The following is a 25,256-nucleotide window of genomic DNA, read 5'->3' as shown; positions in this document are numbered from 1 at the left end:
AAGTGGAGATGATAGCCATACCTACCTATACATTATTTAATCGTCAGAAAATCCGACAAGTTGGTGCTATTATTATCTCTACTTACCAGATTTTTAAAAAAATGAAGATTAGAAAGGGATAAATAACTTGCCTAAGTTCACACAGGAGCTCAGACATGACCCAGGCTTTCTGTGTCCAGTTCTGGGAGATATATATAGTGTGTGTGTGTGTGTGTATATATATATATATATATATATATATATATATATATATATATAAATATATATACACATGTATATATACAGAACTGGACACAGAAAGCCTGGGTCATGTCTGAGCTCCTGTGTGAACTTAGGCAAGTTATTTATCCCTTTCTAATCTTCATTTAAAAAAAAAAAGTAGAGATAAAGGCAATGGCACCCCACTCCAGTACTCTTGCCTGGAAAATCCCATGCACGGAGGAGCCTGGTAGGCTGCAGTCCATGGGGTCGCTAAGAGTCGGACACGACTGAGCGACTTCACTTTCACTTTTCACTTTCATGCATTGGAGAAGGAAATGGCAACCCACTCCAGTGTTCTTGCCTGGAGGATCCCAGGGACGGGGAGCCTGGTGGGCTGCCGTCTCTGGGGTCGCACAGAGTTGGACACGACTGAAGCGACTTAGCAGCAGCAGCAGCATCTACGTATATAGATATATACACACATACAAATACACACCCATGGTGCTTCCAAAAGTACCTGGCATATAATGCTAATATTATTAATGATACCTGGCACCCATTAAGTGCTCAATAAATGTTATCTATTATTAATATGGACTTCCCAGGTGGCACTAGTGGTAAAAAAATCCACCTGCCAATGCAGGAGATGTAAGAGCCACAGTTTCTATCCCCGGGTGGGGAAGGTCCCCTGGAGGAGGAAGTGGCAACCCACTCCAACATTCTTGCCTGGGGAATCCCATTGACAGAGAAGCCTGGTGGACTGCAGTCCACAGGGTTGTAGAGAGTCAGACACAACTGGGTGACTAACACACACACACACACACACACACACACACAGTTAATATGATTAAGATGAAAATCTGTAAAGAAGTTTCCCACCTGCTGCATTTAGGGTTCTCCAGGACCCCAGTTGGGGTCCTTTTTGTGGCTGGAGTATTACTTGCATTCTGAATGGGGTCCTGAGGACAGCCTGCTCTCAGGGTGGGGACAGGGACAGATCTGCCCATGAATGGACTGGTAAATATAGCCAGGCTTCAGAGGGTGGCCTCAGGGATGCATCTGTATATATTTGCGTGCTTGGGGAGAGAAATGGTGCCTAGTTTAACTTGAACTCAGCTTTCCTTGGCCCCCAGGAACTGCTAACATCTCTTTTGAGTGCTTTGTGGGGAGTTCAAGCACAAGATCTTTAAAGGAAAGAACTTGGTGGTTACTTCCCTATCCTTAGTGTTTTTAGACTGCTGGTGGCCTTCCCAGGTAGCTCAGTGGGTAAAGAATCTGCCTGCAATGCAGGAGACACAGGAGACGCAGATTCAATCCCTAGGTCAGGAAGATCCCCTAGAGAAGGATACAACAACCCACTCCAGTATTCTTGCCTGGAGAATCCCCGTGGACAGAGGAAACTGCCGGGCTACGGTCCATAGCGTTGCAAAGAGTCAGACATGACCGAAGCAACTGAGCATGCACACATGGAGGAAAGAAAATTTTTAAGGAGAGGTGGACAATGGGAGGAACCTTCTTGGCTCCCCACCCCACACACCCTGCACAATGAAAGCAGGTCTTTTGGGTGGTGAGTAAGGATTGGTATTGGGGGCAGAAGAACAGATTAGGTGGCCTTTGTCAGTGCCCTTAGTCTGGAATTCTGAGGAGGACTGTAGCAAAGGAAAGTACTCATGAGACATTTTACTGTGTGTTTCTGTCATACTCATGGCTGGACTGGATGGGGCTCTTCATTAAGAGTAAGGAGACCTGAGATCCTGCCCTACTTTTCCTTAAGTCCCTGGGAAAGCTGCACCTTTGGATTGCTACAGATTCACCTTCTAGACTTTCCCCGCCCCTGACTACCCAGTAAGGGCAGTGAATAAAGGGAAGGGTGTAGTCAGAGACTTGTCTAATCCTGAATCCATCCCAAGTCCCTAGACAGAGGTAAATCCCCAAATGACTTCAACAGCCCAGTGGAAAGGATTGAGCCATGGAAAGGGTTCTGGTTTTCTAGCTGACTTTTTCGCCAAGAACTTGCATTTTGGGATTTCCCTGGCGGTCCAGCAGTTAAGACTCCAAGTTCCCAGTGCAGGGGATGGGGGTTCAGTCCATGGTGGGGGAACTAAGATCCCCATGGTGCAACCAAAAGTGAAGAAAAAAAAAAAAAAGAATGACCTTGCATCTTGTGCCCTTTTGCCAGCAAGCCACAGAAAGCGCAAAGGTCAAGCTTTATCCTAAGCTGTAGTAATGGGTAGGAACTCTCCAAACCATGGGGAATTAACAACTCACTGAGTTGCACAGAGAAGTCACGTGGCTGTGGCTTGGAAAGAGCCTCAGTCTCACTGTCTCTCGAATTCCTGAAGATGGAGGAGAGCACATGATATAAAACTCCCAAGTGTACCCCAATCAGCGTGTTGCTTTATTTTCTTATTTATATTCCCCAGGATACAAGAAAATGAGGCCAAGTCCCTTTTATATGAGGTAAAACCAAGGAGCTGAAAAGTTCAGTACGTTCTCTGGGCTCACAAAGCCAGTGATAAGGCTGTTTTCTCTCCAGTGTTCCTGTTCTCTGAGTCTCCTTCTCACTGGTTTCCTGGATTGCACTGCTTTTTAGGATGGCCCAACATTCTTCCAGTAGTCGTATATGGATGGTTTTTCCAGTAGTCATGTATGGATGTGAGAGTTGGACCATAAAAAAGGCTGAGCGCTGAAGAATTGATGCTTTCGAACTGTGGTGCTAGAGAACTCTTGAGACTCCCTTGGACTGCAAGGAGATCAAACCAATCAATCCTAAAGGAATTCAGCCCTGAATATTCACTGGAAGGACTGATGCTAAAGCTGAAGCTCCAATACTTTGGCCACCGGAGGCAAAGAGTCAACTCACTGGAAAAGACCCTGATGTTGGGAAAGATTGGAGGCAAAAGGAGAAGTGGGCAGCAGAGGATGAGATGGTTGGATAGCATCATTGACTCAACGGACATGAGTTTGAGCCAACTCTGGGAGACAGTGAGAGACAGGGAGGCCTCGCATGCTGCAGTCCGTGGAGTGACAAAGAGTCAGACATGACTGAGCGACTGAACACCAATGTTCTTAAAGCATACATAAGTGGAAACCTAAGCTCCTCCTACAACCTTCCATGTCCTCCTAAGCAGTCATGGGCTCTTTAGCATCCAGACCCTTCCCCAGATGATGGTAGCCACAGTGAAAATACCACTAGACTGGAGATTTGGAAATTGGACATGGATCCTGTCTGTTCAACCCCAACCCAGGGAATGTTCCCCTGAAGCTCACAGCCCTGCTCCAACGAGCTCAGAGTTTATACGATCGCATGCATCTGCATCTCTTGAACCATCCAAATGGACAGTTTTCATTCTCAACATTTGGTGTTGTCTAAATATCCCTTGGAGGCCTCAAGAAACAGCTGGTTGGTGAGTGGACACAGCTCAGCAGATGAACAGTTACTCTCAACATCTGTAACTCTGAGCCTGGACCAAGAGATGCTGGCACACATGACTGGAGAGGTGGAGGGGTAGGGGGAGCTTAGCAAGTCTTTTATTGTCCGAAGATGGAATTAATGGCGGTGCCACAGCTATGTCGAACCCAGCTAATAAAACTTTATGAGTCTTACCCATGAAATATTTTGTTTATGTCACATGGGTCTAATCGAATGTGTTTTTTTTTCCCTCTTTCTTCACTTCCCCACCCCCACCCTCTTCCTTACCCCCTTTGTCTCCTGAGGCCTATGCCCTCTGGAAATGCATTAGTTACCTAGGAAACCTTAATGTCATTTTTTTATGAGTGGAGTTTGGTGCAAGTAAAGCTAATTTATAGGGTGGTGAGGAATTCATGTCATGACTGGTGAAATAGGAGACTTTATTATGATTTCTATATCCACCTGTGTGGTAGGAATACATACCTTCCCTCTATTATTCTGGGTATTTTCTTGAAACTTAATTATGAATCTGTATGCTATTTCACAAAATGAGTTGATCCATCTTTGTTCAGTGTAACTCTATATTGTTCAACGTAAGCTCTAGAACATAATTAGCAACAACAACAAACGGAGAATATACTAGGCAAGTTGCTAAGAGTTAAAGGACACGATGGAATTTCCTTTAAACAATGAGGTGGTTTTGCCTTAGAGAACAAATGAAAGAATGAATAAGATGCGATTTTGAAATCCTTCAACTATGTCTTCCAGGCTCATTGAGGTCCATATTAGGAAGCTCTAAAGATTCTAAATATGTCCACTACTTCATCCTGCTGATTTCTTTCTGTCTTTGTCCAACGGGGAAAATAAACCCATGGAGTTACGTTAATGAAATGTTTAAGACTGCTTACAAAGAACAGACAGGACAGTCTTTCTAAAGGCTGATCCCCTACCAGTGGGATGGCAGGATTTCACTACAAGTGCCTTTAGATTGGGAGTCAAGGCTTCCTGGTGCCAAGCACTGTGCTGAGTGTTCTAAACAAATAAATTCATTTGATCTTCATAACAATTCTATGGACTTCTTTGGTGGTTCAGTTGGTAAGAACCCGCCTGCAATGCAGGAAATTGCCTGTAATGCAGGACGCTCGGGTTTGATCCCTGGGTCGGGAAGATCCTCTAGAGAAGGGAATGGCGATCCACTCCAGCTTTCTCGCCTGGGAAAGCGCACGGACTGAGAAGCCTGGCGGGCTACAGTCCATGGGTTCTCAAAGACTCAGACATGAGTGACAGACTAAACCACCACCACCAACACTCCTATGAGGCTGGCATTGAGAAGCTCAGAGTCTGTCCAAAGGCACACAGCTTCGAAGTGATGAAGGTCGCATGAAACCCGGGTTGGGATGACTCCAGAAGTCTCTCTTTCAATGAGCCCTACCTCCTGATCTGTTACCAGGCTTTTTCTGTTTCCCTGGGGAAAGTCACTGTCCAGTTGGAACCTCAGTTTCATCAACTATTCAATGCAGAGTGAGGACACAGAGGCTCCGAGAACTTGACTTCTGGGATCCCTGCTCGGTCAGAGACCAGTGCTGATAAAGATGACAGAAATTTTAGGAAAGACCTGGGGACACAGTCTCTGTGGACACTGCACCCATCTTGGGAAAAAAAAAGAGTAATGCCTCACACAAGAGTCCCTAGGGCCTTTGGGTGGGGCTGCTAATGGGCGTGATATTCAAGTGACTGTTGGTTAATAACTCTTTTGGACCTGTGCAGTGATAGATGGGCAGTCAGTAATCTCTTGAACACCAGGAGCCACGGGAGTGCATGGTCTTCCCCTAAATTCCCAGTCCCTGGGCAAACACCTCTTGCCTTCACTTCATTGTGTCAGAAACAGAGAGTTTCAGGCTCCATTGGCAGAGCAGCAGTCTGAATGAGTGGGGGTGGGGAGACACAGGCTAGGGCCCAAGAAAGGAACTGTGGCCACTCTGCCAAACTTCTCCACCATGCTTTCCAGCCGCGGAAGATGCAACATGCAAATATTTGAGGATCAGCTAAGATGCAGAGGAGCAACCTCTGAGCAGAAGGAAAAGCAAACAAATGAAACAAAACCAAAAAATGAGAGAAGGCAAATGTTAAAGACTAGCTAACTTTTCATGGGGGAAATCTCCTCGCTTGTCTTTGCCACGTTTGGCCACAGAGGAAAGGGTCCTCCGAGACCACTCAGCCCACCTCTCTCATTTCCTGGGTCAATATGTCACAATGAATTAACCGCAGGCAGTTAGAACACGGGACCACACGCTGAGCATCACTTTCCCCCCTACCACCACCAACCCACAGTCCACTGAATTCAAACATCAACCCCAGAAATGCTGCTTTTTACAAGGGAAAGGCAAGCTTTAGGCCAACCTTTCCATTCTGTTTCTGTTCAGTGTTTCAACCACAGAGTGGTGCTATTGCAAAAGACAAGGGTGGGCGGCAGGCTAGCTCCAGAAATTTGCTTTAGGGACGAGTTTTCAAACAGGTCTCCAAACACCAGATCCAGTCCCCCGCTCACACAAACCCACAAGCCACTTTCAGGAGGAGGGTCTTCCAGATGCAGCCAGGAGTAAAAGAAAGTTCAGCAACCTAAAAATACAGCCAACAGATGGACACCAAGGTCAAGACTGCGACAGGGGCTCCACTTGGAGAAAGCAATCCAAAAAGATCTAGTCTGAATGGACTCCAGCAGGACCCAGCGCTGCCTTGGGGCAGGAACTGCCCAGCTTACTTCCCCACTCTGTTCTTTGCTGTAGCAATCTGCAACCACTCAGATCAGTCTCTATTTTGAAACATGGATTTGCTCAGAAGTCACAATGTACCACAGTTCTGAGTCCATAAGATATGCGACAGTCTTTTAGCTTATCTTTAAAGAAATACACCTTTGTACTTCTTTTTCTGGCCACACTGTTTCCTGGTTACCTTGTCCCTCTCTTGGGAGTCAGAAGGAAGACTCCAGCACCGGTATTTGGAGGGGAAAAGAGAACAAATAGCTCTCAAGTGGAAAGAACAGCAGTCAAGGAAAAGGCAGCTTGCTGGCTCAGGGAAGATTGTCTGAAAGGGGCCTTCCGCAAAGGAAAGGGCCAGGGGTCCTCCATTTGGGAGACAGTAAGCAGTGGCTCAGTGGTAAAGAATCCCGCCTGCCAATGCAGGAGAGGTAGATTCAATGCCTGGATGGGGAAGATCCCTTGGAGAAGGAAATGACAACCCACTCCACTACTCTTGCCTGGAGAATCCCATGGACAGAGCAGCCTGGTGGGCTACATACAGTCCATGGGGTAGCAGAGAGAGTGAGACTCGACTTAGGGACTAAAGAGCAGCAGCAAAGGGCATCCTTCTTACCCAGCCTCTGCCTGGTTCCGTCCTCTTCCTCTCTCCTCCCTTAGTCCCTCCCTCCCTTCCTGCCCCCTCCTCCCCAAGGCACCACGCATATTTGGCAAGATTAAGGTGTCACCTCTCATATTACAAGGCGTGTTGATTGCACGTAAAGACAGACCCACCAGGTCAGGACAAAACCCCCCTCGAGTTGGGAAAAGGCACAAACTTTTCCCGAGGTCGCCTAGGTCCTGGCAAAACGAGGCAGTCAGCCAGCGCCGGGCATCTGCAGAACAAATCGGTTTTAAACTCATGCTGCCTCGTCTTTTTCTTTTTTTTTCTTCTGCTTTTCTTTTTTTTCTTCAAATTTAAGTTTGCCCCCTTCTCCCATCCCCTCCTCCCTCCAGACTGCGGGTGACCGAGGAGCGGCAGGCAGAACAGCCAGGACTTGTTTTTAACCCATTCCTCGCTGCAGCGGGAGCCAATCACCTCTCTTCTGGCCATCTTCGGGGTCACGGACGACCTGGAGCTCCAGCAAGAGCCCATAGAACTTGGCCAGTGGAACTGGATCTGGGACCCGAATCCCACCTTTGACTGCTCGGCAGCCGAGGTGGGGGTGGGGTGGGGGGTGCAAGTGCGGGAAGTGGGGGAGGGCAGGGGGGGCGGGCCAGAGCCGAGCGAGAAAACCAGGACCCAGCAGCGCCCGCCCAGTCCAAACCTTCATGGTGCCGCGCGCCGGCTGGAGGGGACAGCTCGGCAGCCTAGTCTGGCCCGGAGGAGGACCCGATCCTATTGGCGCGAGGGAGGCACTGAAGCGAGACCCTCCCTTCCCCAGGGACCGCGCGAGGTGACGCCCCTGGGCCTCAGTGGGCGCTTCCGGCCGTTTTCGATGTGGCAGCCAGCAGCCAGCAAAATGATGAGGCAGGTACAATCTATCTAGTACGCAGACCCCAAGCTCCCCATCCCTTCCACCTCCCCTCAGACCGGCGGCTCACTCCGCGGCGGGTTCGGCCTGATCTGGTAGGTGTAGCCCTTCGTACTTCTTGGTGTCTGACCAAATGCTCCAACAAGTCAAAGGAATTTGGAGATATATATATATATATATATATGAACCTGGACCCCAGCGGAAACATAGAGTGTGCTGCTTAAGGCAGGGCGCGGGGAGAAGTGACACCTACTGACTCCCCTCCCCCAATGGCGCGCGAGTCCAGAGGTCCTGGCAAGAGATGGCGTGAGGGGTCGCGGAGATGGCACGGAAGAAGAAGTTGGGGGGGGACATGGAGATAAGGATCCCCACACCACAACCCGGGGACTGGAGGGCGAAACACTGAGACTCTGAGTTAACTCATTGACCCCTAAGTGACATTTCCCCGCCCCCCACCACTTCTCTTGATGGCAAATGGGCCAAAGCAAGATGACTTAAGTTGGTAAATTTAGAGACCGAGCTCGCCGCAAGAGGGGTCTAATGGGCAGCTAAAATTATCTCGAAATAAGAGATTTTTACCCCCTGTCCTTCCATTCCTCGAATAATCGCCTGGTGGGGAAGTGGACGTCACTGCTTTCGGAGCGCTTAGAAAAGTCGGTCTGTCGCCGGCCTTCCCGCGCGGTTCCCGCCTGCAGACGGGTGGGTGCTGGAAGGGCGCAAGGCTGCAGGGGCAGACCCTCGTTTGGATGGAAGGGGCTTAAGAGGAGCTGAAGGTTTCGTGGAGTGGGAGCCTCCAATTCATCACCCCATCCCTTCCAAGCTCAGGCTCACACAAACATACACGGGCGCACACACAACCGCCGGTCCCTGGGTCCCATAACTCCCACCCCACACCTCTCTGGCTTGATCCCCCTGCACCGCCGGCTGCGCCCTGGGAGCTGGTCCCTGAGCGGCGAGCACCCTGGGGAGCGGTACCCGGGGCACGCTTGGGTGGCGGGGAGAGGGTAGGACCCTCCTTGGGCTTGGTAGCGGGTGGGAAGAGGTCTGGAGCTGGAAGGTTCTGAGGTGTTTGCATATTAGACTCCCAGCCGCCTTGGGGAAGGGGGCAAGAAAGATCCTTCCGCTTTGTAAAGAAAAACCTTAAATAAAAAGCAAAAAGAAGATCAAAAAGAATTTTTTCAAGAAAAGGAACAAATAAGACAAGCTGAAGGCATGAACGTGTGAAGTGTAGTGAAAAGTTGAATATCTCGTTTTTGTTTTTTTCCTGGATATCTAAAAGGGAGATCGAGGGGGCAAACCTAAGCATACATTCCTTGAAAGTTGGGGGTATTTTTCTTTAAGAGCGGCTATGGGAAATGACCCAGTCCTCTCACTGGCCCCGGACCCCAGCTGGAGGGGCGCTGGGGCGCAGGCGTGCGCGGCGGGCGGCGCGCGGGGGCGGGCGGCGCGGCGCCGAAGGGGTTAAGGCGCTGAGCGCGGAGCCATCTGGCCGGGTTGGCTGGTTATAACCGCGCAGATTATGTTCGCGGGACTCAGAGTTGAAGGCTCCTCTCCCTACCGAGCAGCTCCGCGCGCGGCCCCCGAGTGAGCCCGGCGCAACTACTTTCTTCCCTCGCCTTTCTTTCTCCTGGTCTTTTTGTCCCCTGCTGGAGGGTGGCGGCAGCGGAGTGGGGGAGACTTTGGATGACCGAGCTCGCGTCCACCTTTCTCTTCATGTCGACGTCCCTGGAAACAGTCACACGGATGCCATGGTTACTTCTGCCACGGTAAGGGGAGGCGGGCGCGCTGGGTGGGCAGGTTCAGGGGCCCCGGGGCCCGGTAGGGGGATGGACTGGGGGACCCGCGCGGGGCCCCGGCTCCGCACCCCGCCCCCACCCCATTGCGCTGCGCTCCCGCACTTTCCCTCGCTCTGGTCTTCCCGAAGTTTACGCCGGGATCTGCCCAGGCCATGGCGAGATCACAGCTACCCTTGCGCGCACACACACATACACACACTCAAACACACACACACATACACACTCACACACACTCACTCTTCCCCACCTCCTCTCTCCCGTCCCTCGGCTGCAGCCGGAGAAACCGCCCAATATCTGGGAAAGTGATCAGGTTTAAGGGACCAGGATTGGAAATGGGGGGCGGAGGCGAGGGGAAAGGGAGACGACGGAAGGGCAAGGAAGGGCTTCGGCAGAACCGCCAGCCCCTCATCATCACACCCGTCTGTTCGCGCAGAGGAGCTCCCCGCGCACCCCGTAACAAAGGGGGTGGCAGGCGGATCCAGGGAGGCTAGGGAGCAGCCGCCGCTCCCCGCACGCGCCCCCGGCGCCGGGTTTGCCGCGGCGCAGGGCTCTCGACTCTCCTCCCTCTCTGGGCCCCGGCGGGGCTGGGGGAGGGGATGTGGAGCTCCGGACCTGGAGAGACGCTTCTCAGTTTGGGGAGTTGAGACTCCTCGAGGCGCGGCTACCTGCCGGAGTCCCCCTACCTCCGCTCAGAGCTTCCTGGGAAACAAGCCTGCACCCCGGGGCTCGTGCAGGCCGGTAGCCACCCCACCCTGGGTCTCTGCGCCGCCGATGTCGGAGTTGCGCGCGCGGCCCGCGCCTCTGGGTCCCCGCCGGGGAGCGGAGGGCTTGGGGGGCCTGGCGATCCTTGGGGAGTCCGTCCGGTTCCTCCCGGCCAGCTCTAGGAATCGGAGGTGCGGGGAGGCTGGGGGGCCCGGGGCGCGACGCATCTAGGTCGGACTTCAGAACTCCCCCACCCCCACCCCTACCAAGGACCAAAGCGCTCCGTGGCCCCAGAGCTCCAAGTCACACTCCGAAGGAAATTTGGGAGGTTTGGGAGTTGAAGGGCAAGGAGGGGCTGGGTGGGGGAGGGGACAGTCCTGGTGGCTTTCGGGCGCGAGTGGGTGCGCGGAGGAGACCCTGCTTCTTTGGGGGAGTTGGGCGGCTGCGTTCCTCAAAGGCACGGAGACCCGTGCGCCGAACTGCGTGGGGGCTGTTGACTAGTTAGGATCCCTCTCGCAGGATCCCTGGCATGGAGCTTCCAGGTGCAGGAAACTCCGAACTAGGCCTCCTGGTCTCGACCTCTGGCGGCAGGTTCAGAGGTCTGAGTGGAGGCAGCTGCCGGGAGGCATCCGGAGCGCAGAGCTCCGAGCTGGAGAGCTGGCGACTGCGCGCCTTGGACTTGTTTATGTGCGCGAAGAGCAGGGGGCGGGGGCTCGGGGGTGGGGTGGGGTGGGGTGGGGGCGGGCTAAAAGGGGGTGGGTGTCACCCCAGGACTCAGCCGCTTACCGACTGTGCTGGGAGACCTGCTTTTTACTAAAAAGATACCCCCTTCCACCCTGCAGAACCTAGAGCCTATCTCAACCCTCCGTTCCAAACGTCAGGATGCAGAAAGTTGTAACGCGAGGGAACTTTGCCGTTGGTTCCGTTTTCCCAGCGCTCAGAAATTCACCGATGTCCTCAGCCTGCCCACACTTAACCCCCCTCCCCCCCACCCCCTTACACAAAGAAGGTGGAGGGGTAGGATTCAGGGGAGAAAATCCAACAGCTTCTGAGTTGGCCTTTAACGCTCAGGACTGAGTATGGCGTTAGAAGAGGGGGAGATGGTAAGAAAGGGGACTCTGAATAGTGTTGGGGGACAGAAGGAAGTCTGCGGGGCTGCAGTAGGAGCGCGCACGGGTTTGTGCAGCTGTGGACTGTTTTGTAGCTGGAAGTGGAGGGTTTGGCTCTGGGCTAACAGGATCTGGGTCCTATGGAGGGCCATCGGGGAACCCTGGGCGCTGTTTGGTCAGGGAAGGAGGTTGTTTGGAAAATCAGAGTGCTGACGCTCCCTCTACTCAGTGTGCAGGTGGAGATATTTGTTTCTGAGGGTCTCTTTCACGGGCACACGGCTGCCAAGCAGCAGGTGAGAGCATGTGAGCACATAGGTGTACTAATGAGAAATCTGTGCCCGCTAAGAGTGTCAGAGCAGAAAGAGAGGTACGGTGTGTTACAGCAGATGGCTTGTGCGTGCCTGCGCAGACACACGGAGTGGGTGTGGTATGGGAGGGCGGCCGGGGTTGGGGGGAGATGCGACGTGTGTGGAAGGTTGGGCTAGGCGCTTTCCGATTACCAAAGGGATGGGGAGTGGGGTATTATCTGCGAAGATCAGAGTATGAACTTGGTGAATGAGTCCTGGGGAATTTGGCTGGAATGGCACTGGGGTCTGTGGGGAACAGGAAAGTGTGGGCTCAAACACTTATTCTAGAGAGATGGGGCATCTGCAGAAAAAATGCCTGGAGTGGTTTTCGCTTTCTCCTCGTCTGCATCCCTCACCCCAGACTGGAGGGGACTGGAGAAGGCTTAGGGTGAGGGATGCACATTTAAGGGGAAAAGTCTTCTGTGTGTTGGCACAAGGTGGGGACGTGCGTGCAAGATTGGAGTGAGCAGAGAAATGTGCTTTGCATGCCTAGTGGTGGGGATGCATGTTGTATGATGGTTATAATGGGTTTTTCAATTTAATAAAGGAATTCACCATCACCAATTATTATTGATCATCAATTAAAATGTATGAAATGTCCGCTGGAGGCTCAGCCCATTCCTGGGCTCTGGGGCATGGCATGGTGCCCCAGAGCCATGAAAAATTCTTCCCAGGGCTCAGCCAACTCCTGAAGTTTTGCCAGGAGGAACCAGGAGAGCTCGGTGCTAGAGGTTTCTTCAAGAACTGTAATTCAGTTTCGAGCGATGTTTATGGATCTCGGAGGTCTGAGAAGGGAAGCTGACTTGAAATATAATCTGTGGTTTTGTAGAAAGATAGGGATGATGGATAGTTTTGTGTGTTGAGAAGGCAGCTGAGGGCTGTTACCGTTTCTTGCAGGGAGTGTGGGCTGGGAATGGGAGAGGGCAGCAAGCTCTGTCAGAATGCAGGTCCTAATACACCTGAGGGTGGAGTCTCTGAGAGCACAGCAAGGATGAGGCTTCCTGTGTATGGCTGCATAAGGGTGAGGCAGTGATCAGGAGGAAGATGCAAGGAAGATGCAGCTTGGGAGTGTTAGTCTCGTCTGACTTCTGAGCTGAGTGGAAAGCTGACGGTGCGCACACACTGCAGGGCTGGAGTGAAGAACCTGGGAGGAGCCTAGCCTGGAGGACCAGAAGTGTGTATGTTCTGGCTCTGCTGAGGGTGGTGGGATGTATGTTTTTGCAGGAATTCTTTGGGTCCGAGGAAGGATGCAAATCATCTCAGAAGTTCAGATGTGTATCGTGTGGATCAAAGTTTGAAAGGTACAGTTAAAAGAAGGGTTTGGAAGCATTTGGGGAGGGCAGGGAGTGTGATGTTGGTTGGGTTCATACCAGCAGGAGCTGGGGAGGTAACTGGGATGGAGCAGGGTGAGGGGTGTGCTCTGGCTGCACACCTGCTGACCTAGAACCTCCTTTTTAAAGTCTGTTGCTGAAAGGGCATAAACAAACCTCTTGTATTAGACTCAAGACATTTTTGAATTCCTGAAATGACAGGTGTGCCATTTTGAGGTTCTACCTTATCTGTAGAGGAAATTACTCTTTGGAAGAGGATTGATACAGAGTCTGAGCCTTGGGCAAAGGCTCTCACAGCGGTGAGAGGATGGTGTGGTGGAGATGGAAGGCTTCCCATTGGGAATGCCTCGGTTCCAATCCAGTTCTGCCACTTTGGAGCAGGGTGATTTCAGGAAAGTTCTCTAATCTCTCTGATCCTTTCTTATTTCTCTTTGTGTAAAATGATATTGTCTGCTATGACTCAATGAGAGGAAAGTTCACTCTGCTCCCACCCCCCGCCCCCCGCCACCGCCGCCCGCCACGTCAAACCTTGGTGTGTTTAGTGGTACAGAGCCTTACTTGGAAATGACACTGATTTGAATACAGGTGCGAGCATGGATGTGAACCATTGCAAAGACGGGTCCTGAACCTCTTTCTCTTTACAGTACATGTTATGTCCACTGAGTGTCTGCTGTTCATCCACTGTGCAAACAGAACTTTCTGTGGCCGCCTCAGTTTACTCATCTGTAAAATGGAGATAGCCAAGCCTAGAAGATTATTGATGGTGAGCTGTATTCCTAAAAGGTCTTTGGAGGATTCAGAAGAAAGGTGGTCCACAAATCAACGTTAGTAATGATCTGAGACAGACGTTTTCCTTTGCTGCAGACCATGACGCCAAAAGAAATGTGATTTTGAGAACAGAGAAAGTAGTCGTTGTTTTTTAGCATGTTAGAATTAAAGAGGAGCAAAGTCCAGGCGTCCTGGGTTGCCGTGAAGGGCGGTTTTTCTCTGGGCTGTGGATCCTGGGGGGCATGGGCTGTGGATCTGCAATACGGCAGACACCCAGTTCAGCAAGTTGGCGTGGCCCACTTTCCCCAGAGACAAAAATGGAGACCAGAGAAAGAGGGGCCAGAAAACCCACTCAAGCCTCCGAGTCCTCCCAGAAGTCAGCACACGCTGTCAACTGCTGGCGCAGAGTCAGGCTCCCATCCTTGAGTTCAGTGGCCATAAATAGTCAGGAGCTAAGCTATTTCCATGAGGCACTAAACCAATTCCGTTGCTTTTCTTGGCGAGATTGGGCCAATTAAGTTGATTGGAAGAGGTCACTGCTGATGGTGCTCACATTCCCCAGGCGGGACAGGCCAGCAGAGTTTAATTACATAACATTTCCCATCTCCGCAGCTCCCCGCCCCAATGGATCAGATGTGCAGGCCTCCCCCTCGGCCCCTCCATCCAGGAGAGCTAATGGAGCAGGCGGTTTCTGCTCCAGGCTTCTCCAGACCCTTCCCAGAGCAGTTACAGCACTCCCTCCCTAACTGCGAGGAATGTAAATCCACGTGTTGGCTGGAATGAGCCCACCACCCTGCTTCCCAACCTTCCCCAGCTGCTGTTTTACTCTTTAATGAGGCAGGCAGTTTCTGGCAGTGGGGACATTGAGCTAGTGATCGTTGCTAGGGTTTTTGATTTAGCTTTCTTTAAAATTGGGTCTGTTGGAGAAGGATCAGATCGACTGGAGACCAGCCTAAGACCCAGGGGCGCTGATGATAAGGGCTGTGGATGTACTTTGTGCGTGGATAGGCATGAGCAAAAAGAGAGGAGGATAGGGCTGTGCATGGGGTGGGGGTATGGGGGCATAGGAGGGGCCCTGGGTGGGCAGGAAGCATTCCTAGAGCTTGTGATGTGGGTGGCAGGCGTGTGGGTGCCTGGCTCAGATTGAATGGGCATCGTATTGTGTCTTGCAGAAGAGCCAGCTTGTGGAAGAAGCTGGGAGCAGCTTTATTTTTTTTTTTTTCCAGATCATTTGTATCTGGGGATGGAGGATGTGTGAGCTTTTAGGAAGTATGAGGTCGGTACAGATGGAGCCTCATTCTTGCCTGAACAGATTTCTATTAAGATCGAGGCTGGACAAAGGAAATCTTCCAGAAGACTCGCTTTAGAACCTATGAAAGCATACGTAGATGGACCAAGATCTTAAAAGTCTTTTCTTGTTGTTGCTGATAGTTTTCCATACATCAGCCTTTCCTTCTACCTAAAAACACCAAGGGACTAAGTGTGCACCCACTCCTGGGTGGTGAAAACGCATGGGCTGTTTTGTGTCCACATCTGTGTCATGGTCCTTTTCAAGCAGTCTTAACTGGAAACCCCCAAAGGCTGTCTGTCTCGGGTATCCTCCCAGGACTGACCTCTGGCTGGCTGTATGGTTTCCCTGAAGAAGGATCTTGAAGTGAAATTTGGTGTGGTCTGTTGTGATGGCTCGCTTTTCAGCAGCATCTCCAGAAAAGGTGTCTGTTGAATCCCAGACCTCCTGCGGGTTTGTTTGGTCGGGGATTTTTGTAAGGATTGAGGTTCTTGCTTATCCAAGACCATACTGATCTCAAAAGACTCCCAGGCCAAGGTCATCTTAAGCAGCCCAGGGTAGCAGAAAGCCTGCTGACTTGGAGGTAGGGGACCAGCTTGCTGCCAGTCACTAGTCAGCTGTTGCTTTGTGACCCAGGCCTGGATGTACCCATCTGTCAATGGAGAGCTTGAACTAGAGGATCGCAAAGTCCATACCAGCTGCACCATCGGAGGATTTTACAGTAGCTTCAAGCTCTTCCTTCATCGGCACTACTGTGCTTTGGTTGGAGTGCATCTTGGCGAATCCTCAATGAGCTCCCATTTTTTTTTTTAATCTTTGGGAAATGGCTGAGTCAAAGGCAGAAAAGCTTGCGGAGAATTTGTCATAGCATCTTGTTTTGGCCAAGAACGTTCTTGAAGTTGGCTCTGCATGCACAGTGTGTACAGAGCTGGAAGGGGTGGGGTTTGGCTTTCTGGTAGACCGGATGCTACTTGTCCAGCATCCATGTGAATGCCTGTTAGAATCAGTGATTCTGCCTATGAGAAGTACCCACTTTGAAAATGATTGATGAAGGCGATAGTTAATGTTTAAGTACTTGCTGGACACCAGGCATCACTGCAAATATCGCATGGTGTTATCTCAGAGCCCAAAATAATCTCTTTTGCAGCTAGGGAGACTGAGGTTATGTGAGGTTAAGGGGTCTGCTTAAGATCTCCATGTGCTGATTTTGTAGCCTGAAACCAGTGGCCATTTCAAGTCCGTCACCTGCCACTCAGATTCTGTTTCTGCATTCCATGATGTCATCCAGGTGGGGGTTGCTTGATATCCCCTGCAAAGCCTGTCACCCCACAGGGTAGCCTGATCCACAGGAAGGTTCATTTTCACCTGCAAGACAAATGTTGAGGCTTTCTGGCGACCTGCTGGAAAGCGTGTTGGGTCTGTCTGAGCTCCTTTCGCCCTCTCCCTGCACTTTCCATCCTGCTGAGAAGGGAATCTGCCCTTCCAGAATGGGGGTATTGATTTAAGCCACAATTGCCTCCTTGCAAACTCTATAAGATTGGAGTCAGACATCTGGTTTTGATCTACTCTCCCATGAGATGTGGTGGGTCCCAGCGTCCTTGAGACCTGTGATGAGGGTTACACAAAGTCAGAGTGAAAGAGGATAAAGAACAACATGAGGGCTCTTCAGAATTTGGAGACCCCACAGTCCCTGAAGGGCTGGGGAATTCCCTCCATGTATACTGGGACCAAACATAGATTTCTTGCTGAGAGGTTGAAGGCAGAAGTTGCTGCCAAAGACTGGGGTCCCCAGGCTCTGCTTGATGCAAAGCAGAGCAGTTGTAGGGTCCCCCATCCCTGGCACTTGCTTGCTGCATGCCCTTCTCTGGGCAGTCACAAAAGTAGGGGAGCCAAAGAGGTTCTCAGGGTGCATATGGCCATCCCTGGAGGGTGTGACTTCAGGCTCTTGTCTTTTCTCCCTCCACTGACTTTCCCATCACGATTACCATACACACGTTTTCAAAGTGATGAATGAGAATGACTTTGTTCTGTTGCTGAAAGGTGTTTACAACGTGCTTGTAAATATACAGCATTCACCTAATGCCTGTGCAATTGTGGGTGCTCAAAAGATTCGTGTTCGCTTTGTTTAAAATGATGTTCCATGTGTAGGGGGATGCTTTCTTCTTTGTAATAGCCCTATTATTATCATTTTTATGACAGAGAGCTGGGTCTTGTGCCCCCTCCCCCGCTCTGTGTTCTCTCTGTTTTTAGGTCTGAACCCCTGGCATTTAAAAATATCCTCCCCCTCTGGCTCCAGATCATCCCTTAGGGAATAAAGTTCAAGTTCTTAGTCTGGGATTATTTCCATTCTGTGTCTGGTGGACCTCCTCCTGATGGGGCTCATCCATCCCGTGCTTTCACTGGGTCCAGGAGGGAAAATACAGCTCTGGGAACCACTTGTTTCCCAACACGTGTGTCCCAGGATAGGAAGGACCCCAGCCCTCCTGATACCCACCTTGTTCCTCCTTGAACAGCTCATCTCATCTCTTATTGCATGCAGCTCCATCACATCTGACTCTCACATCTGACTCTCTGTGACTGCATGGACTGTAGCCCATCAGGCTCCTCTGTCTGTGGGATTTCCCAGGCTAGAATACTCAAGTAGAGTGCCATTTCCTCCTCCAGGGCACCTCTCCTTGAGAAGGGCTCAAACTAGCCGTGCAACCTTGAGCAAACCATCCTCCCTCCATGGGCCTCTGTTTCCTCTTGCAGAAAAAGAAGGAGTTGGATTCACTGGAAGGTCAAAAGGCCCCTGCCAATCGTGACAGTTCACACGTTCCATGACTCTGCTGCTCCCCAAGCCTCCCCGTGGCCTCTGCCTGGGGATTTCTGGGTATCCCTGGTGCTCTTGGAGGACTTATGTGCAGAGATGCAGAGGGGGTGGAGGAGGAAATGAAGTTATGTGACGCCAGATAAGTTTTTGAACATATGGAGGAGAGCATGTTTATAAAGTGCTGAAGAGCAAGCTTGCCAGATTTGTGGCAGGTCTTGGATTGGAAGTTGGAAGCATCAGGAGAGGTTTATGTGGGATAAAATGGGCAGCTGATTTAGGTGAGCAAAATCAGAAAGATCCTGAACCATGAGCAGAGACCCCAGACTCTGCCTCTGACAGTTTGGGGAGTCTCTGCTCTACATCAGGTCCCACTTTCCTCCTGTGCTCCGTGGAGACTGAAGGGCCCGGAGGCTTCGATGATCCTCTAAACCTTTCCTGGCACATCACTAATGATGGGAACTGAGGTTTACTAGAAAGGCCTGGATGGATGGATTAATGAGTATGGCTTCAGTGTAGAATGAAACGTCCTCAGATCACAAGAGGATATCGGTGGCAGAAATATACCTCTGTTCTTGAATTTGCGATGGCTGTGGAGGGTAATTCTGTGTGTCTGTTGGACTTAAAAGACTCTCCCTTCCCCACCAGGGATATTGAAAGCATTCTTCAACCTTTCATTTTTCGAACAACTAACACTTTCATTCTGGGGCTTCCCTGGTGGCTCAGACCATGTAAAGAATCTGCCAGCAATGCAGGAGACCTGGGTTCAATCCCTGGGTTGGGAAGATCCCCTGGAGAAGGGAATGGTAACCCTCTCCAGTATTCTTGCTTGGAGAATACTATGGAGCCTGGTGGGCTACAGTCCATGGGGTTGCCAAGAGTCAGACATGACTGAAATACTAACACTAACACTTTTCACATCTTTGATTCACCATTCCTTTCTCCTGGCATCCTTCCTACACCCCTGTCTTCTCGCTAGAAGATGAACGCTGCAAAGTAAGGGATCTGATCTTTTCATCTCTGTGTCCCCAACCCCTTGACATGTGTTGGGTGAGTGAATGCACAACAGGTCATCAGGGAGTCCAGCGGTGAGAGGCCAGGCTCTGAGAGGTGACGTGCCTTTCCATGGGTCCAGAGTCATGTCCTGTGTCCCATTTTGGCCTGTCCCGAGGCTGAGATTGGGAAGCTTACTCCCTACTCACCAGGAAGGGCTGTTCTTGCTCTCTTTAGAGACCCCCTCTGCACCCCCCCCGTCTTAGTCTGCCAAGTCCTTCTGCAAATATGGGTTTTCATGACAGAAGAATTGGGTGTCACTGCACATGAGTTAAGGGGCTTCCCAGGTGGCTCAGCCATAAAGAACCCGCCTGCCAATGCAGGAGACTCAGGTTCAATTCTTGCGTTGAGAAGATCCCCTGGAGAAGGAAATGGCAACCCACTCCAGTATTCTTTCCTAGAGAATGCCATGGACAGAGGAGCCTGGTGGGCTACAATCCCTGGGATCACAAAGAGTAGGAATTCGCGACTAAACAACAACAGCGTCTCTAGACTTAATGAAAACACGTTCAAAGATTATGCATGGCAGAAGCCAATGCAGCCAATCCGTGTGCTCAATGCTGGAGAAGCTGCAGAGATGCAACACTGCAGCTCTGAGCTCCAGGGTCTGGGAGCTGCTGAGGGCAATGGACCACATGCCATATACTAAACATATTTTGGCTCATATCACTGGGCTCCAGGGAGGGGTGGGCTGAGCATGGACATTCAAACGCAGGGCTCCTGGCTGGAGTGTTGTTTGTTGATGCGAGTAATGATAGGGAATCCTCTTGAGCAGCAGCAGGCTGGAGGATCCATGAGGGTCTTCTCTTCTGTTGTAGGACAGTGGTCTTCTCCTCCCTGAATTCCCTGGGCCAGGCCAAGCCTCAGGTGAGGGATGCTTAGAGCCAGTTGTGATGGGCTCTTGGTTCTTCCCGGGGAGAGCTTGCGGAAGGTGCATGTTGTACAGGCGTTGGGTCTGGGCGGATGTATAGGTGTGCGTGCTCACGAGTGTGCTTTCCAGCAGTCACCCTGCTCTTGGCTCTTGTTGGCTCAGGCAGGGGAACTGCGTCCGCCTGAAGCTCTTCAGAGCCTCTTCTCAAGGCTGCACTGTGTCCTGTCTGTGACCACTGTTGACACAGGGACAGACTGCCACCTACTGTCCACTCCTGTCCTCTAGGAGTCCCTCCTGCTCAATGAGCTCCTCGGCACTTTTTTTTTTTTTTCTTCACATCCTGTTTTTAATCGGTCCAGATACCAGCAGAAAGAGAACAGACATCAGGTCCTTATTAAGTGACTTCTTTTGGAATTTAGAAGGGGGGTTTTAAAAAACATAACACATCTGTTGGATATTTTTCTTATCTGCTTAACAAAAATGTAATTTGAAGGGGGCCTCCTGCCTCTCCTTAATGACCCTGTTGGGTACCTGGGTGCCCTGTAGATTCCCAAGAGGAGGAAGGCTAGGTAGTGCCTTCAAGAGCCTTGCAGTCTAGCTGGGAGTCAGGACAGACCTGCGAAGAAACGGGCCACAGGGTGGGGCAAGCTGTGTTGGTACTTGGCACATGAGTGGCCAGGACCTCGGAGGCTTTGGGGGTTTGGGGGAATGAGGAGTCCTTGTAGGCAGGGTAATGGGGGGAAAACAAGTGTAGACAGCTTGAGCAGGTCTGCTTTTAGCAAGCCCAGGGTTTGGTGAGTGACTCCTGAGATTGCTGCCAACAGGCTCTGAGCCAGGATCCGGGATCTGGCAGCTCCCTGTGACTCGGGTTGTCAGTTTTGATGACACGCGGCATCGCATCCCACGTTTACACGCAGTGGGAGATGGCGCCTCGTCTCCACCTTGTCAAGGACCAGTAGAGCCAGAGTGCCTCTTGCATCCACTGCAGGGAGGACCTCTCAAGGTGTGGTCCTGTCCTGACAGCCCCACACATGGCGAGAGGGGAAGAACTGCCCCAGAGTCACCATGGGTGCTGTACAGTACAAGGAGGTGGTCAGCTGTCAGGAGGCTTCTGCCTGCTGCTTCTCTCCTGGACCATCCTTCCAAAAACACATCTGCATAGTGCTTGAGTCAAGGAGTTTTTCCAAAAGAAACTACATTAGTTTTCTCGTGTAGGTCATAGCTCAGATCTAAGATTCTTTCATGTTAGAATTCATTTTACCATTGCCTTTATGGAGTTGTTTTTAAAGTATCTAAGACTTTTTTTTCCCCTTCTTTTTTCTTTCTATTTTCAATTTTATTTATTTACACATTCTATCACATAAAAGGATACAGAAATCCATTAGTTTTTAGCCAAATAAAAACTACAGTTTTTCAGATTTTAAAAGGTCACCCATTTGTATAGTGGAGAAGGCACTGGCAACCCACTCCAGTACTCTTGCCTGGAAAATCCCATGGACGGAGGAGCCTGGTAGGCTGAAGTCCATGGGGTTGCTAAGAGTCAGACACTACTGAGCGACTTCACTTTCACTTTTCACTTTCATGCATTGGAGAAGGAAATGGCAACCCACTCCGGTGTTCTTGCCTGGAGAATCCCAGGGGTGGAAGAGCCTGGCGGGCTGCTGTCTATGGGGTCGCACAGAGTTGGACATGGCTGATGTGACTTAGCAGCAGCAGCAGCATTTGTATAGATTTATAGAGAAACAATAATTGTGACTTTCTTTGAATTACTCAGCTAACAATTTACATAGTCATCACATTTTAGCAAATAGAAAATATTCAGACTTGGTAGTAATTTAAAAAATTTCTAACAAGATTAACTATTTTTCTGCTCAATAAAATACCAAGTAATATGTCTCGTTGGGGACAGTCCAGTGAAAAAAACCCTGGCGCAATATAAAGTATCTAAGGCTTTTGATGGCTGTAGATTAAAATGGGGGAAAAGTTGCTTTTCGTAACTCACTCTCCCATTTTTTCTTTTTCTCTTTCTTTCTTAGCATGCCAGTGATCATCCAGGAAACCTTCAGTGTATTTATTCCATGTTCTTGTCTCCCGGTGTGTGTGAGAGAGAGAACAGAGAGAAAGATATTTTAGATTGTGGTCTAATAGCAAGTCTAGGAAATCAAGTTGGATTGGGGTTGAGTTACTGGTAGGGAGACCTCAGCTTGTCACTCTAATCCTCTGGCGTTTCCCGCTAACGTTTTGGCTCTCTATGAATCGGGACTCTCTCTTCCCAGCCCCCCAGCAGTGTTTACATCTGCTTTTGGGACTGCTGTATTACGTTACCGTCTGTCTACAGAAAGTCTGAGTTCTTGGGGGACCTCTCGACAGAGGCACAGTCAAGGATGGAGCCTTAGCGTGGGTCTGGGTTTTGACTGCGAAGGGAAAAAGGGGGGCTTTAGCAGTTGGAGAAGAATTCCCATTGTTTATCATATGTTTTCTGTGGCACAGCGGTGTCTGTGACTCTTACTTGAAGAGAGAGAGTGAGCAGAGACTGAGATAGAAGTTGAAAGGGAGATTCTTCCAAGAGCAGCCAATAGGGAGGCTGAGGCTTGCTCAGGCCCAGCCATGAGCGTGGGAGGTTTTCTGATGGTCTGTGGTGTGATTTGTAGTTGTGAGTAAAAGGAGGAGGAGACGGGGGAGGGGAGAGTTTCAGGTGAGGAGGCAGGTGAAAAGAGGCCCCAGGTGAGGGAAAAAAGTGAAAGTGAGGGTGCTCAGTCGTGTCCAACTCTTTGCAACCCCATGGACTGTAGCCCGCCAGGCTCCTCAGTCCATGGGATTCTCCAGGCAAGAATACTGGAATGGATTGCCATTCCCTTCTCTAGGGGATCTTACCATCCCAGGGATCCAGCCTGGGTCTCCTGCATTGCAAGTGGATTCTTTACCATCTGAGCCACAGGTGAGGGAAACCAGGGACTAAAAAAGCCAAAAGCAGTCAAGGTCCTAGGGCACACCAGAGCAGCATGGGGTGATGTGTCAAGGGAGGGAGCGGGTAGGATGGAGTGCCAGCACTGAGCTTCCTCCTGACCCCAAGGGCAATGGAGCCAGTGGAGGTGGCCCAAGGGATGGTAGAGTTAGCCTTTTGTTTTTAAAAAAGATCGCTCTGGTGCAATATGGGAGATGGCTTTTCATAAAGGGTTGTTCAGTGGAAGAAGACTGTTGGTTGGATTGATGGAAGCATGAATGAATGAGTGAATAAATGAATGAAAGGCAGAGGGAGCATCAAGCCAGACTTGACTACTGGTCACTCTGACCACTTCTGGCTCCTGGAGAGATGAAGGGCTGGGAGGAGAGGGGACAGGTCATGGATCAGCGTGGCTCTGACTCTGGGGAAATGAGGACCAGTATGGTAACAATGCTGAGAGGTCAGTGGGCCATGGGAGGTTCTCCCGACCTTTTTGGTTTTCTTACATTTCTGTCCTAATTGATTTCATTCCAGATCAGGAAAGAAAGTGGCTTTTTGAGTGGTACCCCAGAAAATCTGAAACTGTAATAGTGACTTTCTCTGGAGGGGATTGCTGGCCCTGCAGACCTTTTCATAGGCTTGGAGGAGCAGGTGGACATATGGTGCAGTTTCTGGGATGTCTAAGGAGTCCTAGATTCTGGACATCAGATCCATCTATTGATGTTTCCTATGGATTAGTGTGTGTGTGTGTGTGTGTGTATGTGTTTGTGTATTTCAAGCTCCTAAATACCCAATTCCACAAAGCCTCTTTTGCTTACAGTGGATCCATATAGAGAATCACTTGCAATCATGTTGGTTACCACAGAGAAGGAAAGTATTTATGACAGTGGCCTAGACAGACACTCGCATGCCATCCAGTGACTTGGCCTGCAATTATTCAGGAATGCCCCTTGGTGAAGGTGAGGGAACCAAAGAGACTCTCCTGTGTTACCTTGAAGACTCTCCCTTGTGCTTACTGTCCTATTCTTACCTCACACTTTGCTGTTTTATAACTTTGGCCAACTCAAGTTGAATGTCTAGGAACAGGACAGAGGCATCTGTATTTTTAAAAGCTGATCAAGAGAACCAACTCATTGGAAAAGACCCTCATGCTGGGAAGGATTGAAGGCAGGAGGAGAAGGGGACAACACGGGGTGAGATGGTTGGATGGCATCACCAACTTGATGGACATGAGTTTGAGCAAGCTCCAGGAGTTGGTGATGGGCAGGAAAGCCTGGTGTGCTGTAGTCTATGGGGTTGCAAAGAATTGGACATGACTGAGTGAACTGAACTGAACTGGAAGGTTTCAACGTGCAGCCAAGGTTGAGAACCACTAGCTCAGAGTAGGACTCCCTCTGCCCCTCTGAAGCTTCACTGTGGCATCTGTCCCATTCATTGAGGTCCCCATGAATCCATTATAAGTAGAAAATATAGTAGTTTGAAAATGCACTGAATAATACACCTCAACTATCAAACATGACAACTTAGCCCCGTCTACCTGAAGTGTGCTCAAAACACTTCCATCAGTTTGTATGCATGCGTGTGTGTTCATTCGCTCAGTCATGTCCAACTGTTTATGACCCCATGGACTGTAGGTGTCTCTGTCCATGGGATTTTCCAGGCAAGAATACTGGAGTGGGTTGCCATGCCCTTCTCCAGGGGATCTTCCTGACCCACGGATCGAACCTGGGTCTTCTGTCTTGCAGGTGGATTCTTTACCCTGAGCCACCAGGGAAACCCCATTGAATACTGCACTGCAAGTGAAAAGAGAATGGCTGAAAGTATATTGTGATTGAGGGGTAGCATCATGAGAGAGGATCATGCATACTGCCAACCTGGGAAAAAGAGATCAAAATTCAAAAGTACGGTTTCTACTGAATGCACATCACTTTCACGTCCTCTTAAAGTCCAAAAATTCTAAGTCGAACTGCCCTAAGTCAGGAGTTTGTTGTCTCATTGAGGGATGTTCAGCTCATTTAAGTTGAGCTCTCCTGCTCCCTGCTCATCCGACATCCACCTCAGAAAGTGGAGCTCAGAAGGGCAGATCGCAGGGGCCCAGCCAATTCCAAAGTGACCCCAACCCTATCTTCTGAAGGAGATGTTGGGGGTGAGGCTGGGGAGCAGAGAGAGAGAGATGAGACTGGCATTCCTAGCACCTAAGAGTTGTGCAGGTACCTTGGTGCTCACCGTCTGGTTAATCCCCCCGGCTGCCCCTCAGAAGCAGCTCTCACCCCACACTGGAGGGCGCGTGGTGTCCACAGTGCTTTCAGAGCGCAGAATGGTTTGTGGTCACTGAATGATCAGATTTCCTGCCCT

At 50.5% G+C, this 25,256-nt stretch overlaps 1 protein-coding gene across 4 annotated transcripts in view; it reads left to right on the top strand.

The window, feature by feature from the left end:
• Positions 1–9,317: 9,317 nt before the first annotated feature.
• NTF3 (neurotrophin 3) overlaps positions 9,318–25,256 on the top strand; it is a 76,754-nt gene continuing 60,815 nt past the window's right edge. The window contains exons 1-2 of one of the 4 annotated variants that reach the window (XM_061418171.1): positions 11,131–11,484; positions 13,062–13,138. Coding sequence is in view for 2 of the 4 variants with exons in the window: in XM_061418169.1 (XP_061274153.1) it covers positions 11,461–11,484 (24 nt within the window). In the remaining 2 variants the exon portion in view is untranslated. Of the gene's footprint in view, positions 9,650–11,130; positions 11,485–13,048; positions 13,139–25,256 lie in introns of those variants that run through there. The other 3 variants (XM_061418170.1, XM_061418169.1, XM_061418172.1) reach the window with 3 other exon arrangements.

The sequence above is a fragment of the Bos javanicus genome, chromosome 5 (assembly GCF_032452875.1).
Source record: "Bos javanicus breed banteng chromosome 5, ARS-OSU_banteng_1.0, whole genome shotgun sequence".
Taxonomy (NCBI): domain Eukaryota; kingdom Metazoa; phylum Chordata; class Mammalia; order Artiodactyla; family Bovidae; genus Bos; species Bos javanicus.
This window is presented reverse-complemented; position numbering and strand designations above follow the sequence as displayed.